This window comes from Fusarium solani (assembly GCF_023522795.1).
Source record: "Fusarium solani strain SB1 chromosome Unknown bctg00000005, whole genome shotgun sequence".
Classification (NCBI taxonomy): domain Eukaryota; kingdom Fungi; phylum Ascomycota; class Sordariomycetes; order Hypocreales; family Nectriaceae; genus Fusarium; species Fusarium solani.
In genome coordinates, this window is record NW_027072153.1 from 2381449 (window position 1) to 2396280 (window position 14832).

The following is a 14832-nucleotide window of genomic DNA, read 5'->3' on the forward strand; positions in this document are numbered from 1 at the left end:
AGTTTGGTTGAGATTGGGCGGACGTGTTCCATGCTGTTAGCGCGTGTCCAAGGCTCCAGGAGCGTCAGCGTCAGCGCCCAGCAAAGCACAGTACAGCACAGCGGACACCCACTAACAGCTAGAGCACTAACGGACACTGACGCTTGCAGGTGGGAAAACCCTCCACCCGCTTCTCGGAAATGCTGGGGGGCTAACGTTCACTTAGTGACGGGCTACGCAGCTCGACTTTTCAAAACCACCATTTCCCATCTCCATCATCATCGCCAGATTATCGCAAGAGTGAGCTCACCTGCCCACTCGACAGCGCCCGCAGCTTCCGTCCTCAAGAAGCGCGAACCGCTGACGGACAGCCAGCTACTTCCTTCCTTTTTTCCCCTTCGAGTCGAGCCATCTTTTTGACCGCGGACGCACCCATAATCCTACGTCGTCACTTTTGCCCACACGTTTCTTTTCAGCAATCTTGAGCTTGCCCCGAGGACAGCGCGACACTACAACGAAGCTGCGATAGTAGCCTCTTGTTTGGAATTTCTTTCAAAAGTACGAGACGAGGCCTTCTCGCGAGCGCCCGCTTACAAGTCGAGTTCACCGGAACCTCGACCAACGCCAACCGACGACGCCGGACATTGCAGAGCTTGCGAGCAGCATTTCCGCGACAGAAGTCACCACTAGCAGCCGCAGCGCATCCGAAAAACGCCTCCTGTAGCCATGGCTCGATCAAAGAGAGGGGTTAGGTTCCCCAACCGCAACGGCTCTGACGGACGACGATCCAGCTTCAGCAGTGAGGATGGATCTCCCACCAAGGCCAAGTTCCAGAACCAGGCTCAGCTGGAGACAGTGAACGAGGTGAGCATGCGCAATTGACGGCTGAGACTGGAAGCTTTCCATCGTCAGAGCTCGATCGGCGAGAAGACAGTAACTGACTGGTCATGATAGCAAAAGCCTCCCACCCCCGAAGAGAAGAAGACCGAGTACGAAAAAGAAGGCCAACTTCATGACGCGCACCTTCTGGACCTTTGTCATGTTCGCCATGTTCTTTACGGCACTCTTCATGGGCCACATCTACATCATCTGCATCATCACGGCCGTCCAGATCATTTCCTTCAAGGAGGTCATCGCCATCGCCAACGTCCCCAGTCGCGCCCGCTCTCTGCGCTCCACTAAGAGTCTCAACTGGTACTGGCTTGCGACGACAATGTACTTCCTCTACGGCGAGACTGTCATTTACTACTTCAAGCACATTGTCCTCGTCGACAAGGTGTTGCTGCCTCTGGCGACTCACCACCGCTTCATCAGCTTCATTCTTTATGTCTTTGGTGAGCACCTAGCACACGCATCAGAATTGCCGACTCTAACCGCTCATAGGTTTCGTCTTCTTTGTTGCTTCCCTTCAGGCTGGCCACTACAAGTTCCAGTTCACCAACTTTGCCTGGACACACATGGCTCTCTACCTGATTGTGGTCCAAGCACACTTCATCATGAACAATGTGTTTGAGGGCATGATCTGGTTCTTCTTGCCCGCCGCTCTGGTCATCACCAACGACATCTTTGCTTACATCTGCGGCATCATGTTTGGTCGCACCCAGCTCATCAAGCTGTCTCCCAAGAAGACTGTCGAGGGTTTTGTCGGTGCCTGGATCATGACCATCCTCTTTGGCATGATCCTTGTCAACATCATGATGCGATCCAAGTACTTTATCTGCCCTGTTAACGACCTCGGCGCCAATGTCTTTACCGGCCTTCAGTGCGATCCTAATCCCGTCTTCCTTCTCAAAACATACGAGCTCCCTCAGCTCTTCTTCCTTCCTGACAACACTCATTTCTCGATCACCTTAGCTCCTATGCAATTACACGCCCTCAACCTCGCCACTTTTGCTTCGCTGATTGCTCCCTTTGGCGGTTTCTTCGCATCTGGCCTCAAGCGTACCTTTAAGATCAAGGACTTCGGCGACTCCATTCCCGGTCACGGTGGTATCACTGATCGCATGGACTGCCAGTTCATCATGGGTTTCTTCGCCTACATGTACTACCACACTTTCATCGCCATCCACAAGGTCAACCTTGGCACTGTTCTCGAGACTGCTATTACCAGCCTGTCTCCTGATGAGCAGGTTGAGCTTGTGAAGAGCATGGGTCACTATCTACGGAATCAAGGCGTGCTACTCGATGAGGTGAGTATTCCTAGTCCAGTCTTTCATGGATGATAACTAATGTCGTGACAGGTTGCCGATTGTATCGACAAGATCATCCCTGTGAAGCGATGAGCTACTTCAACACATTGGGCCATCTTTCCCACAGGCATCTTTTTGTTTATTCTTTATCGGGCAATACTTGACACCCTCTTCCTTCACTCACATTCTCAGCATTTCCTTCACATTTGTGAAGCCAAGGGCTTGGAAACCACGTTCCGGAGTATGTACGGTTACCTATTCACGCAAGCATGAATTGTAATATTGGGTGGGCATTGGACGACGAGGGGCTCGGGTCCAGGGTTGCGAGCACAGTTATTATCTTTGTAACGAGCAATTAATGTCAGCGGTTCTGGTCATGGACGGGTTTTTGGGATATAGACTCCTTTGTCGACGAGAGTCGTCGACAATCGTCCAGCGCCCTGATGGGAAAATACGAAAAGCATTCAACATCCATACTAACTATTCCTGAAGACGCCTGGTCTTATCCGTCCCTATTGCCGTCTACCTGTACCTGTACCTCTAACCTGTTTCCAGTTCCACGATGCGCCGTTGTAAACCTCAACCGTTTCAGAAGATGTGGCCTTGACCATGGCTGACAGCTCAAGTGTTCGCATACCATCATGACATGCTTACAGCTTGGTCTCCCATCCGCCTTCAGCCTCAAAGATTTCACCGACCGCTTTGCCGACCTCGAGAAGATGACGATCATGATATCGTGGCGCTACCAGGGACACCCCGATGGGCATGTCGTGGGCGCCCTTGAAGCCGGGGACGTTGAGCACGGGCGTGTGCAGGGCCTATGTTCACGTTAGCTCTCCTGACAAGACGAAGACAAGGCAAGGGGGACTTGCACTCCAAATACAGCAAAAGATGTGACTCCCCGTGCTTTCGAGACCAACAGGTGCCTCATCGGGCACGCTCGGCGTGATGACGGCTGCGTACCGCCCAGCAATCTCATCAAACTTGGGTCGGAGGGCGGCCATGCCATCAAACGCCTCCAGGTGCTCCTTGCGGGTGAATCCATTGATGTTCTCGACATGGTCGACAAGAACCTGGTTGATGTGATCCTTCCCGACACGATACTCTGGCAAGAATGCGGTGCCGCCTTCGCAGTGAAGGACCACGCGATGCCATTCTGGGAGATTGTCGAATTCTGACGGGAGGTCGACCTCTTCAACGATGGCGCCGTGGGCTTCAAGAAGGGAGGCAGCTTTGGACAAGGCTTCTTGGGTGCCAGGGCCAGCAAAGGGCCACACGACCGTCTTGCAGATGGCGAAGCGCGCACCTTTGACGCCTTCAAACACGGTTGCATCCTCCTCTTGCTTGTCGTCTTGGATGCCAAAAACATCAGCCAAGAGCGCGAGGTCATCGACACACCGAGCAAACCACCCCAGTGTGTCAAAGGTCAGGGAGTAGATCTTGGATCCCTCCCGAGAAACCGAGTTCCACGTGGGCTTGAGCCCGTAGATGCCGTTGAACGAGGCGGGCCGGATCATGGAGCCGCCGGTCTGGGTACCCAGGGCGATGGGAGCCTGGAAGTCGGCGACGACGGCGCCGGAGCCGGTAGACGATCCGCCCGGGGTGCGGAGGGGATCGTGGGGGTTGCGGGTCTTGGGACCGACGTGGACGGCAGCGAACTGGGCGGTTGTCGTCTTGCCTGGGGGTGGGATTGTAAGTGGGAATCCCAAGTGGATGGGGAGACGGAGTTACCAAAGATGAGAGCGCCTGCATGACGGAGGGTGCGGACTGAGGCGGCATCAACCTCGGGAAAGCTTCCTTCGTATAGGGACGAGTTGTGTTGGGTGGGCATGTCTTGCGAGGTCAGTTGATGATCCCTTTTTGGTGCTCGGTTGGCTTACCCTTGGTGTAGATGACATCCTTGACCGCAATAGGCAGTCCATGAAGGGGACCTCGGCTCTTCTTTGGTACCTCGTCCAGGGCCTTTGCTTGCTCGATCACCAGATCTTCGTCGAGATGTGCCCAGGCCTGTACTTGATCATCCCGGGCCTTGATCCTCTCGAGCAGAGACCTGGCGTAGTCTTGGACCGAAAGCTCATCAGCCTGGATTTTGGAGAGGACCTCGGAGGCTGTCAACCGCCACGGCTCTGCTGTCTTGGAGGGTGACATGGCGTCGACTGTCACCTCCCCGTTTGGTTCTGCTGAGATGGGAAAAGCCAACTTGACGGATGATACAGGCGAGTTCCTGGTATGGATCGTCGGAGTGCTTTGAATCTGCTGTGAATCGATACACGAATCTCTTCCGTGTATTTTCTTGCTCTTAGTGGCTGCAAGTCATAGCCTGACGGTGACGGGTAATGTTGCTGACTCTTGGCAGTGAGCCTGACCGAGATGCTGCGGGAACTGCGATAAGTAGAAGCAGGCGGCGGTTTAACAGCTCGCCCCGAGAGTGCTTCTTTCTAGCTCCCAAGACTCGGGCACTAATGCGACCCGGCCGAGGCGGACTTGAGGATGGGCCTATGAGCAAGGGTTCCAAACTCTATCAAGCAAGCGTAAAACGGAGGGCCTCAAGGCTCACTCCTGTACTCCTGCACTAATGCAACCCGGGCCGAGCTGTCAGGATGGGATGGGCATGTGTCGATGGAGGTGGTGGCTGTCAGTGACCTGTGAAACGAGAGGACTGGCAGGTGGTTGTGACCAATGGATGATGGCGAGTCTGGCAGGTGTCAAGAGATGGGATGAATTCTGATTTAAGCGAGAGATGAGGTGGCGGATGGAATGGAGAGGAGCCACGGCGTAATGAGGAGACGGGGGAAGACAAGGACAAGGTCTATCAAGGGAGTGGAGAGAGAGGCAGAGCAGAGCTGAACAGAGTCAAGGAGAGAGGCCCGGCGGATGACCTCCGAGTGCGGTGTGTGGATGGAGGGAGGCATGAAACATGGATCCAACGGACGGGGAATCAAGCCGGGCCAGAAGATTCGGAAGGGCTGACCAAGGCTGTGCTGTCTGTGCCTGTGCCATGGGGATGGGGATGTACACGGCTACAAAGGTAGGGAGACGTTTGGGTAGCTAACCTAGTGACGACTTGGGATAGACTCGGGCCTTAGTACCCGGCGATCCGAGTTGACTACGGACCTTTTCTAGCGGCGCATCGTTTCTTCTGGAGAAACAATTTACAAGAGCATACAGGGTTCGATGCATGAGACAGACGTCACGGGATAGACGGGACAGAAAGACGAGGTACTATGGAGTTGATGTTGAGCGTTGATCGTCTCGATGTTGTTGTTGCCCAACGCCGCGAACCAGGATCGCGGGTTAGACGGCGCTTGACCTGTCATTTCTGCCGAGGCGATGGGAGATGCGAGTTGTGAGACGCGGGATGATTGGATCTGGATCAACCGGACAGGGTCTACACTCTGATTCTCGAAGCCTGTGCGAGAGGAGAGGTATCTCAACCTTGCCAATGATGAGCAGGGCCATGGCGGTCACGAAGGATCCTTGGAAGAGGGGAGGGGGGGGCAAAGAGGACTAGTTTCCGAGCTATCCAATGTCGTTGGAACCGAAGCATTCTTGCTTTCTTTTTCCCACGCCGCTAGGACAGGATTGCATTTCTCCCTCGGCGGTGAGGCTACAGAGAAGAACAGAGTTCAGTCTGGAAACCGGTCAGCCCCGTGTAATCTTTGAGACTTCTCTTTTTTCTTCTCATTCAATATTGAAAAAGGTGGCGTTCCCCACAAGCCATGTGGACAATGAGGCGAGAGGTTGTGAAGTCGGTGAGGAATTTCGGTCTGTCTCTCGTGGCGAATGCGAAGAATGTGCAACTCTTGACCGAGCAGTCGGGATACTACCTCGATGAACTGCAGGTACGCACCACTCACCAGGGGGTTTGTTCGCTTGCCGCGGCAGCAAGAAAAAAGAGTGAAAGAGGGGGTGGTTTGATGTGATCGGCGGGTTTTTGAAGCCATATCTTGGAAAGATTCTGGGATGGACATGCAAGCCGCCTTGCGATTTTCCGATTGTCTCCTGCGAGCTCGGGGTTTTTCAAAAGACAGGATGAATTAATGAATGATCTAGAACGTTTCGAACAAAGAGAAGTTGTTATCCTATCGGTGACATTTTTACCCGTTGGCCTCACTCCAAACGCCCTACAGTGACACGTCTTTGCTAGGATCGGCCATAATTTCCACATTCATCCTCAAGTCCTTTTTTCTTGGATTACGCTTACCCCGGGACATGGATTGAGAGTCCAGGTGATCAAGACGTTGTGTTCCCCTCAATTCTCTCTGTCCTCCCCCAGCCAAGAAGAGCTTTACTCCTACTCTATCGTAAACAGAACCGGGATGTGGGCTTCTTTGCATCGTGACTTGGCAATGTACGACAAACGAGGCGAAAAAAAAACGCGAGGTTTGTCGGGGGACTGCTTGTCATTTATGACGGTCTATCGCCTCACCTGATATCAGCTGGTAAAGTGCGTACGTCATGGGCCTCGTTCGCTTATTTCTTGGTGTGTGTGAGGATGAGTTTTTGTTTGGGTTATCGCAAGTCATATCATCTGGACGTGTCGCTGGCCTCAAGAAGATTTCTTGGCTCTTGCCAAGAATGAGTTGTTGATAAGGATAGCATTGATGAAGAAGAAAAGGGAAAGGAGGCCGTTTCTGTGATAATACGGCATTTGTCAGAATTGGTAAGTCTTGCTTTCAACACATGTGCGCTCTGTATCCTTATCAATCTCATAATTGCAGTGTCATCTCTATCTCTCATAGTCAATTAGGTCTATTCTAACAAGAGAAAGAATGTCTAACCTCTTCACTTCCGCCTTACTTTGATGCTGCTGCAACTATGCCGTCAAGACATTTCAATGCATCTCTAACAGCAGACATGCCCGGCTCATCATCCTCAAGGAAATAAAACGTCTCGAACAAATGGTGCAGACCATTTGCCACAAACAGCCTCACTTTGTCGTCGCCGAGGTACTCTCTCATTTGCTCGGCAGAGTTCAGAGGCACATGCAGGTCTGCGTCTCCGTGTATGAGAACGGTAGGTGGCCAGTTCTCGACTCGTTGTCTGTTGCTTGCGTCCTTTGCCCAGGTATACCCGGCATCGATCTCTCCAACCAAGTCGAGCCAGGCGTTCTTGTAGATGTAGTACTCGTAGAGGTGGCCTCTGGGGTGCTTGGGCGGATCTTGAATTACTGGTGCCTGGGGTGCTTTGTAGTTGGGGTTCTTTGATCCACCAGGCAGCAGCTTGTCCAGTGCAAAGCTTGCGATACTTCCTACTTCCTGCTTGCCGACTTCGATTGGTCTGCTGATGAACTCGGCCACGTCTGCATCCTCGATGGGTTCTGGGAGGAGGAGCGTTGATGAGTTGTAGAAAGGATGGCGAAAGGTGTGAAGTCCGCAAATGCCCAGCAGAGCGATAGGCGGCGGCGAGCAATTGTTTATAATCAAGGTAGAGTTAAAGAAGCCTAAGAACGCTTATAAGCATCTGGTTGAGTGAAGCTATCGTGATCTTCGACTTACCAGCACTGGCACCTCCCAATATGACTGGCCGCTCTTTTCCATCCTTGATGGCCCATGACCTTGCAAACTGATATGCCGCCGAAACATCATCGACAAGACCTTGCGTTCCCACTTGAGGCATGAGCCGGTAACTGGCGCTGATCAAGGTCCATTTCCGCTGGAGACAAGCCTTGTGCACAATCTTAGACATGGTGCCACTTTTTGGAGACGAGTAAATGGAACTCACCTGTACGAACCACGGGGCGATAAACTCGCGACCCCAATCTGTAAGTCCTCCTGGGTGAAAGTAGAGAAAGACGTGCGTGTCAGAGGCGGCGTCTTGGGTGTAGACGTCGCATTCGAGAGGGAGGCCGTGGTGGGCGTAGACGTGAGTGGATTTGGTGAGCATTGTGAGGGAAATACCAGGATGAGTTGTTTCAGTGGAAGAAGTCTACTTTGCTATAAAACTTCATGGTCAAGAAGAAGGTGACGAATTTTGAATAATTGAGACGGCGTGATAGATCCCCGATGCTTATCATTTGCCTAAATAGCGGTAAAATAGGCACAGCCTGAACTCGCGTTACGATATCCAACTCACAAACAGGCACCGGCATTCACACAGAGAAAAGATCAGTCATAAGCCCTGTTCAGCGTGACAATTGTCATTCGCGGGCCTTTATTCATGGCTCCCTCATCACTCAACTCTTTGAGTGACGAGCAAGATCAAATTGCAAAGTCCCCAACACAAGGGACATGGGGGTATGAATGAGCAATCTCCTCTTCGCCTCCAACCGTGGTATACAAGATACAAATATTACCTGAAAGTATAATGCTTGTCATGTCTCAAAGAACAAAATATCCTCTCTAACTGCGCTTCTCCTCGCTGGAGCCCTCAACGCCCTCGCCCGCCTCCATGGAATCACTCTGCTGAGCATCGGTGCTTCCCAGCAACACGTTGGGGGCATATGGGATCTTTCCCTCGTCGCGACGCTTGGGAGGGATCATGCAGTCGAACCATCGAGGTACGAGCACGCCGAGGCCGATCAGGAGCAGACAGATATGGGCGATAGCGAAGCCGAGGATGTGAAGGGGGTCATCGCGGAGATCGTGGAACGCTGGGTAGGCGAAGCCGTAGATGATGGCGAGAACGGGGGCTGAGATGAAGCGGAGGAGGATGGGCCAGAATGAGGGGATCTTCCAGTTCTTTCCGGTTCCCACAATGACATTGAGATCTCTTCGAAGCTGCTGGCCCTGTTTTCAGTTAGCATGGATTCTGAGAAGTAATGCAAGTATATGACTTACCGAGTAGAAAGCGAGGTACCAAAATCGAGTGAGATATACGTTACCAAAGGCGCGGTTCAGAGCAGCGCTCCTGCCAATGGTCCTGCGAATGAATCCCTTCTCTTCAGTAAACTCAAGAGCTGGAGGCACAGAGTCAGGTGTCTTGCCGATGATGGCAGAAATGACCGAGCCAGCAATAAAGAGACCAAAGCCGACACCGGCACCGGCTTCAGGGCGGACAGCGTGGGCAACAGCAACACCAAGCACCATACCACCATAGTATCCAAAGTTCCAGATGAAAAAGGCAGGAGTTCCGACCTGGCCGGCAACGTCCCTCCATCGGTAGAAAGTGGTTGAGAAGGCACACTCGCCAAAGACGACGAATACCAGGGCCACATCGTTGATCCAACGGTCTACACCAGTCAAGAGGGCGTAGCCAAACTCGGTGCAGTAGGGGAGTGAGACGAGGAATGAGAGGATGACGAGACCTGTGACAACCCACTCGCGACGCATCTTGATGTTGGTGTCCATGACGAGAGTGACGACTGCGTCAAGCATAGCAAAGGCCGAGCTGTATCCGAGAACCATAAGGGTGAAGAAGAGCGCAAAGGCCCAGAAGTTCTGACCTGGAAGCGTGGTGATGGCGGTTGGCAAGGTCAAGAAGCCGATGGTAAAGGAGCCAATTCTCTCGCCGGGGACAGGCATCATGTTGAGGTAGCCGACAACACCAAAAGCAGCAAAGGCGGCGAATCCTTCAAATAGGACGTTGCTGGCGACAATCAGGCACGAGTCCATGACGGCGTTGGAGTGTTTCTGGTTGTAAGACGCATAAGAACTGAAGTAGCCGAAACCAACACCTGTCGAGAAAAAGACTTGGCCTGCGGCTGTTTGCCAGATATCACCACTTCCGAGCTTCTCACCATTCCATTCGCCAAAGTACAGCTTGATGCCGCGACCAGCGTTGGGGAGGGAGACGGAGCGACCAACAAGGATGATGGTCATGATAACAGGTAGTCCCATGGTGAAGTAGACGACACGGCCTGTCTGGCCAATACCGCGGAAGATTGAGATCCAAACCAGGAACCAAGTAAAGGCAGTCCATCCCACAGTCTCGCCGATCAGAGCAATACCAGGATACTTGACGTAGTCCTGTACCGAGTTGAAGGTCTTGTTTCCGGGAATGGCGTCGACGTTCTGGACAACGTCCTGGTAGTAGTACTCTTCAGCTCGTCCTTCCCACGGCAGGGGATTCTTAAACGAGTTGCGGAAGTAGATCATGATCCACGAAAGGTTGACGACAAAGTACGGGCCGACGATGAAGCCAATGTACAACAGACTGAAACCCAACCCCTTAAGACGACGGTTGACATTGTTGAAAGCAACAACAGAACCTCCATGGTAGGCCTGGCCGATGCTGACCTCGAGGATCAGGGTCGGGATGGCGATGAGGAAGACACAGAGGAGGTAGGGGATGAACCACTGGAGGCCGTTGTTGTTGTAAACCTGGGAGGGATACCGAATAAGGTTTCCCATGCCGGCGCAGCCACCCATGGCCGCCAGCAGGAAAGAGGCCCGCGAGTTCCATTGATCACGTCCGTCCTCAGAGGTCGAGGGGGGAGGCGACAGCCACTTGCCGACCTTTTTGAGGATCGGGGGGACTGCCATTGTTGGAATATGCAGCAGTTGAAGAAGGGGGGTTTCTAATCTTCCGAAGGGAACCTCGAGGAGTGTAAGCTCGAGCTCACATGTCACTGAGGCAGAAGAAGGTTTCAGGGACACATACAGGAAGCTTCAGCGTACAGGTGAGGTACAACTTGGTTGAGCAATTAGGGTTCGTTCAAGGGCTCTTCCTGCATACGCTCAGGGTCCAACCAAAGGAGAAGAAGAGTCTGAGGAGAAGCGAGGACCCGAGAGGCTGGGACACACTGTCGATGCTTGGATCCATACGTGGACAGAGTCGTCTTTTTATTCCAGACAAGACGGGACGGGTGTAACATAACGTGGGCCAAGAGAGCAGCCCAACACATCCTCATCCAAGGATCGGGGCATCGCGACAGGTCCCGTTGCAACAACGGCCCAGTAAACATGGCAAACTCCTCGCATCAAAGCTGGACAAAGGATTGGCTTGCCTGCCAAAAGATCGACTCGGCGACATGCCGGGATGACCCCCATCACAGCTCTTGGCGAGTCGCTCCTCCCAGAGTCGTTTCGTACGACTAAAGAAACCGCACCCTCTGCGAACGGGCGGACACAAACGGGGGTAGAGGGCTCCGCTGCCAAGCTTGCCCAGCATCTTGGCGCTTCATACCGGGGGTGGAGGTTTGTCTCCGCAGGATTTTTGTACGTTGCTGACCTTTGCCTCGACGATGGAGGGCATCACCGAGAGCCGCTCGACGAGCCGCGACAGGGACGGTGAAGTTCTCTCCTCGGATGAGGCTCTGGTGAACGGGGCCGGAGGAGGAGGTCTGGCGGAGCGGCCACACGGATGTCACACGGTCGAATTAAGCATAACGGCGATAAACACAGCCTATCCTATTTCCCCATTCCCCTTCTCCAACTGGGCCGCCGGCGAGCGACATTCCGCCAGGGGGCAAAAGGTGAAAGGCACAAAAACTAGGCAGAATCATAGCGGAACATCGGGCGGCAGCGGCGCGCGCGACTCGAGAAGAAGGGGGCCAACCAGCTAACAACAAGGGCATTGCGCCATAAACAGGGATCCTGATGTTCCTCGAGGGTGTGGGTAAGACGACGACAGACGACGGGTTCCCCAAAGCTGCACCTCCGGGTCTCCAAAAACCTCGAGGATTGCATTTTCCCCCAGGAGGCAGCTCTTTTTGGGTGTCTTCCCCATGGATAACCCAGTTGGCATTGCGGCTGAAGAAGCTGATCCTCCTCGCCAAGAGACGAATGGGAATATTGAATCAATCACGCAATGCGCCTCTGATGCAGCAGATATCACATGTTGGTCGTGCGGCATGGCCGTGAGACACTTTTGCTTTGAGATGGGGGTCAACAAGTCTACCCTTACAGAGAAGAGGTCAGGTAAATTGGAAGAGTAGCCAAACAACTGGCTTTCTGTACGTAAGATGCGACTGTCATGGGCCCTGTTTTTGGTAACAGCTCATAATGACCTGGACAGACGTCATTGACTGCTTGCACAATTCAGGCACAATATTCCACGGTGTGTGGTTTACGTTGGTTTTACTTGATGAGGTGGATATCTTTGACTTCTCACCCACTCTTTCTGGATCTTTTCGAGACTGAATGATTAACTACTGACTCGAATACTTTTGTACGAATTCTTTAATCTCCGACTTTAAACAAGCTTAACCTTTTGGTCTGACGCAGGAACTTGAAAGTCAAAGCGGGCCCTCTTGTTCTGCCCAGAAGCTCTTTCGCCAAGCGATCACCCTCCAGGCATCACCATTTCAGTCTTGGCGACACTCGCAGGTTGGATGAGGGATTGCAACATCTCCCGCCAAGAATCCCCGTTTTCAGCGACTTGCCGCGGGGAGTCCGGCGTCGGCGCCTCCGGGCTGTCGGCGGGCGAAAAAAGTCATCGGGGACTTGATCGGCGCCATGTCCAAAGGCAAGCGATGCAACGATTTCTGAACAATCAACGTGGGACGAGGAAACGGGGAGTTGGTGAATTGTCATTTCCTGCTCCGACGAGCCGACGGTCTTGGCTAGACACTATTGATGGGGTAATGAGGCGATCAACTCCCCGAAAGGAGCAGTTCACGATCATTCTGATGGATCACCTCGGGGGGTGCCACAGTTATCCTTCGCTTGGGGAACCGTTGACACCACATGACGGATGAGGCAGCAGCACGCAATACTCACGACGGATGGCGACGAACCACGAGATTTCCCAGGGGTGCAAAATTGCTTCCTCAAAGGCGAGCTCAGCCTTACCCCACGAGGGTACTTTGTTGCGAGTGCCTCTCTCAGACGTATGAAGTTCTATATGCCATTCCTTATTCGGTAAGAAGTGTCGTGTCGTGGAAACATGCCGGGGGTGACATCCGAGCGCCACAGCCGGGATCTCTTCACTCCTTGTCTCTGTGCGCGGGAGTGTTGGTCCTCTGAGATCGGGTGCTCAGGCATATCGATGTGCTTAGCCTCAACTTTGTTTGGACTCTCTCTTGACCAGATTTACGAGCAAGGCCAATTCTAACTGACGTGTTTAGTACGTGCCAAACCATACTATGATGCGATGCTTCTGGTGGTTTCACTAATGTCATTGTCGTGAAGCTTGACCTTATATGGACCTGTCCCGAGGACCAGGAACCCAGCTGTCGGGCTTGGCACTTGATGTAACGTTGTGATGGGATCATGGATCAAGAGGCAATCAACATCAAGCCAGCTCATCTCTGAAGGCAAGTCTTGGCCCCTGATTTCCTGGATAGAAACTGGCTCCATCCGGTACTCGGTCGGGACTTGATCTTAGAAGCCACTGCCAATATCAGCCCATTACAGATATCGTAAAAGCGCATGTCCCCAAGACTTGGCCGGGCCACTATTTAATGAAGACGCATCACTTGCTTACCCCTGGTCAGAAGCTAAATATACGCAATGTATCTTGTGGATGGCGAGAGTGACATCGATATGTTGATACTGAGCTAAGCTAGGGTATCCAAAGTCAAACGCATGGGGGTACTCGCATTCTGAGGGGCCTCTATGTGTATTTGCAGAGCCAGTTCCTTGTCAGGTGAAGAGCCTACTGCCAGAGTATAGTTATCGCAAAAATGCAGTTATTCGACTAAATATTTTACCCAAGTGAGATGTTCTCACTGTTCAGAAGTGTTCAGGTCGACCGACGAGACGTAAACAACAGGCATCACACTTGCAAAGTAAAGTCTTGATGGACGCATGGCTCTTCCAACTTGAGCTCAAAAAGAAGAAAAGGGCAAAAAAAGAAGCCATGCAATGCTCGTAATCAATCGTTTATATAGGAACAGCCCGATGCGGGGGTCGAACCCGCAACCTTGAGATCGCGTACTCACACCAGAGCAACTTTGTTACTGAGGCATTCTAAGAGTCTCACGCTCTACCGATTGAGCTAACCGGGCGTGGCTCTGATTGGATGAGAGGAGACCCCTGCCAGGACGGCTCGTATGCCGTCGTGGAAAGGCAGCGGGAACACTTGACTCTGGGAATCACTGGTATATACGACCTGACGAATTCTGAGGGGTACTTGTCCGAGTTAAGAAAGTTATATGTATCGTTGAAAGCCTAGTCTTAATCTCGACATGGCCATGAACTTGACGGTCAGGCACTGAGGGAGGATAGTGAATCAAGGAGGCCCAAGCTACCGTCTTGATACCCCATCTCCTGGAATTCACTCAGGATCTCTTAAGCCCGAAAGGTTCAGGCTATCTCGGACCTCAGCGTTAGAGGTAGCTTCTAGCCAAATATTGTGCAAAGCCAGGCGAATCAGTCGGGACTTGATTCTGACCGCTTATTCTGCTTACTTCTGCACTGCAATTTTAACCACTGGCGTGCTCCCGACCCCCATCTAAAGATTGTCCTATTTCAGAATGATACTTCCCCCAGTTCACCGGGGATGGTTTCCCTGGGTTTACTATGTGCTACAGTAAATAGAACTTTGTGTTTAACCTACTACGGCCTGGGTCACTGGCCGTGAGATGGAAACTTGGGGTGAGCTATCAGTCTACCTTCGTTAAGGGAAGGGGGAGATTCGTGATATGAACGCAGTGCCTATTCGAGTCCCGTCATTTCGCCTGATCAGATCAGGTACTTGGGTGTGCAGGTCCTTCAGACCCATCGTGAATGACCGTCATGCTCACTAAGACTAGATGAAGAATCGGTCAAGAAGACTCCTTAACTTTAACCCTGAAAAGCATAGCATGCTTGCTATATATTGACTGACTAGTGGATGGTTA

The 14832-nt window shown here is 52.5% G+C and overlaps 4 protein-coding genes across 4 annotated transcripts; 1 reads left to right on the forward strand and 3 right to left on the reverse strand.

Annotated features, from left to right (window-relative positions):
• Positions 1–705: 705 nt before the first annotated feature.
• On the forward strand, positions 706–2261 carry MRS44_009199 (uncharacterized protein; the record flags this gene model as incomplete). Its single annotated transcript, XM_065621203.1, has 4 exons — positions 706–843; positions 956–1313; positions 1363–2168; positions 2220–2261. 4 exons carry the CDS (start codon positions 706–708, stop codon positions 2259–2261), a joined length of 1344 nt encoding a protein of 447 aa, XP_065477275.1.
• A 557-nt stretch (positions 2262–2818) lies between these two features.
• MRS44_009200 (uncharacterized protein) lies at positions 2819–4316 on the reverse strand (the record flags this gene model as incomplete). The annotated part of the gene is made up of 4 exons (XM_065621204.1): positions 2819–2986; positions 3089–3846; positions 3900–4001; positions 4049–4316. The coding sequence occupies 4 exons, from the start codon at positions 4314–4316 to the stop codon at positions 2819–2821; spliced, it is 1296 nt and encodes a 431-aa protein (XP_065477276.1).
• A 2648-nt stretch (positions 4317–6964) lies between these two features.
• Positions 6965–8054, reverse strand: MRS44_009201 (uncharacterized protein; the record flags this gene model as incomplete). The annotated part of the gene is made up of 2 exons (XM_065621205.1): positions 6965–7611; positions 7667–8054. 2 exons carry the CDS (start codon positions 8052–8054, stop codon positions 6965–6967), a joined length of 1035 nt encoding a protein of 344 aa, XP_065477277.1.
• Positions 8055–8509: 455 nt separating this feature from the next.
• MRS44_009202 (uncharacterized protein) lies at positions 8510–10591 on the reverse strand (the record flags this gene model as incomplete). Its single annotated transcript, XM_046269819.2, has 2 exons — positions 8510–8896; positions 8948–10591. The coding sequence occupies 2 exons, from the start codon at positions 10589–10591 to the stop codon at positions 8510–8512; spliced, it is 2031 nt and encodes a 676-aa protein (XP_046132669.2).
• Positions 10592–14832: the final 4241 nt, after the last annotated feature.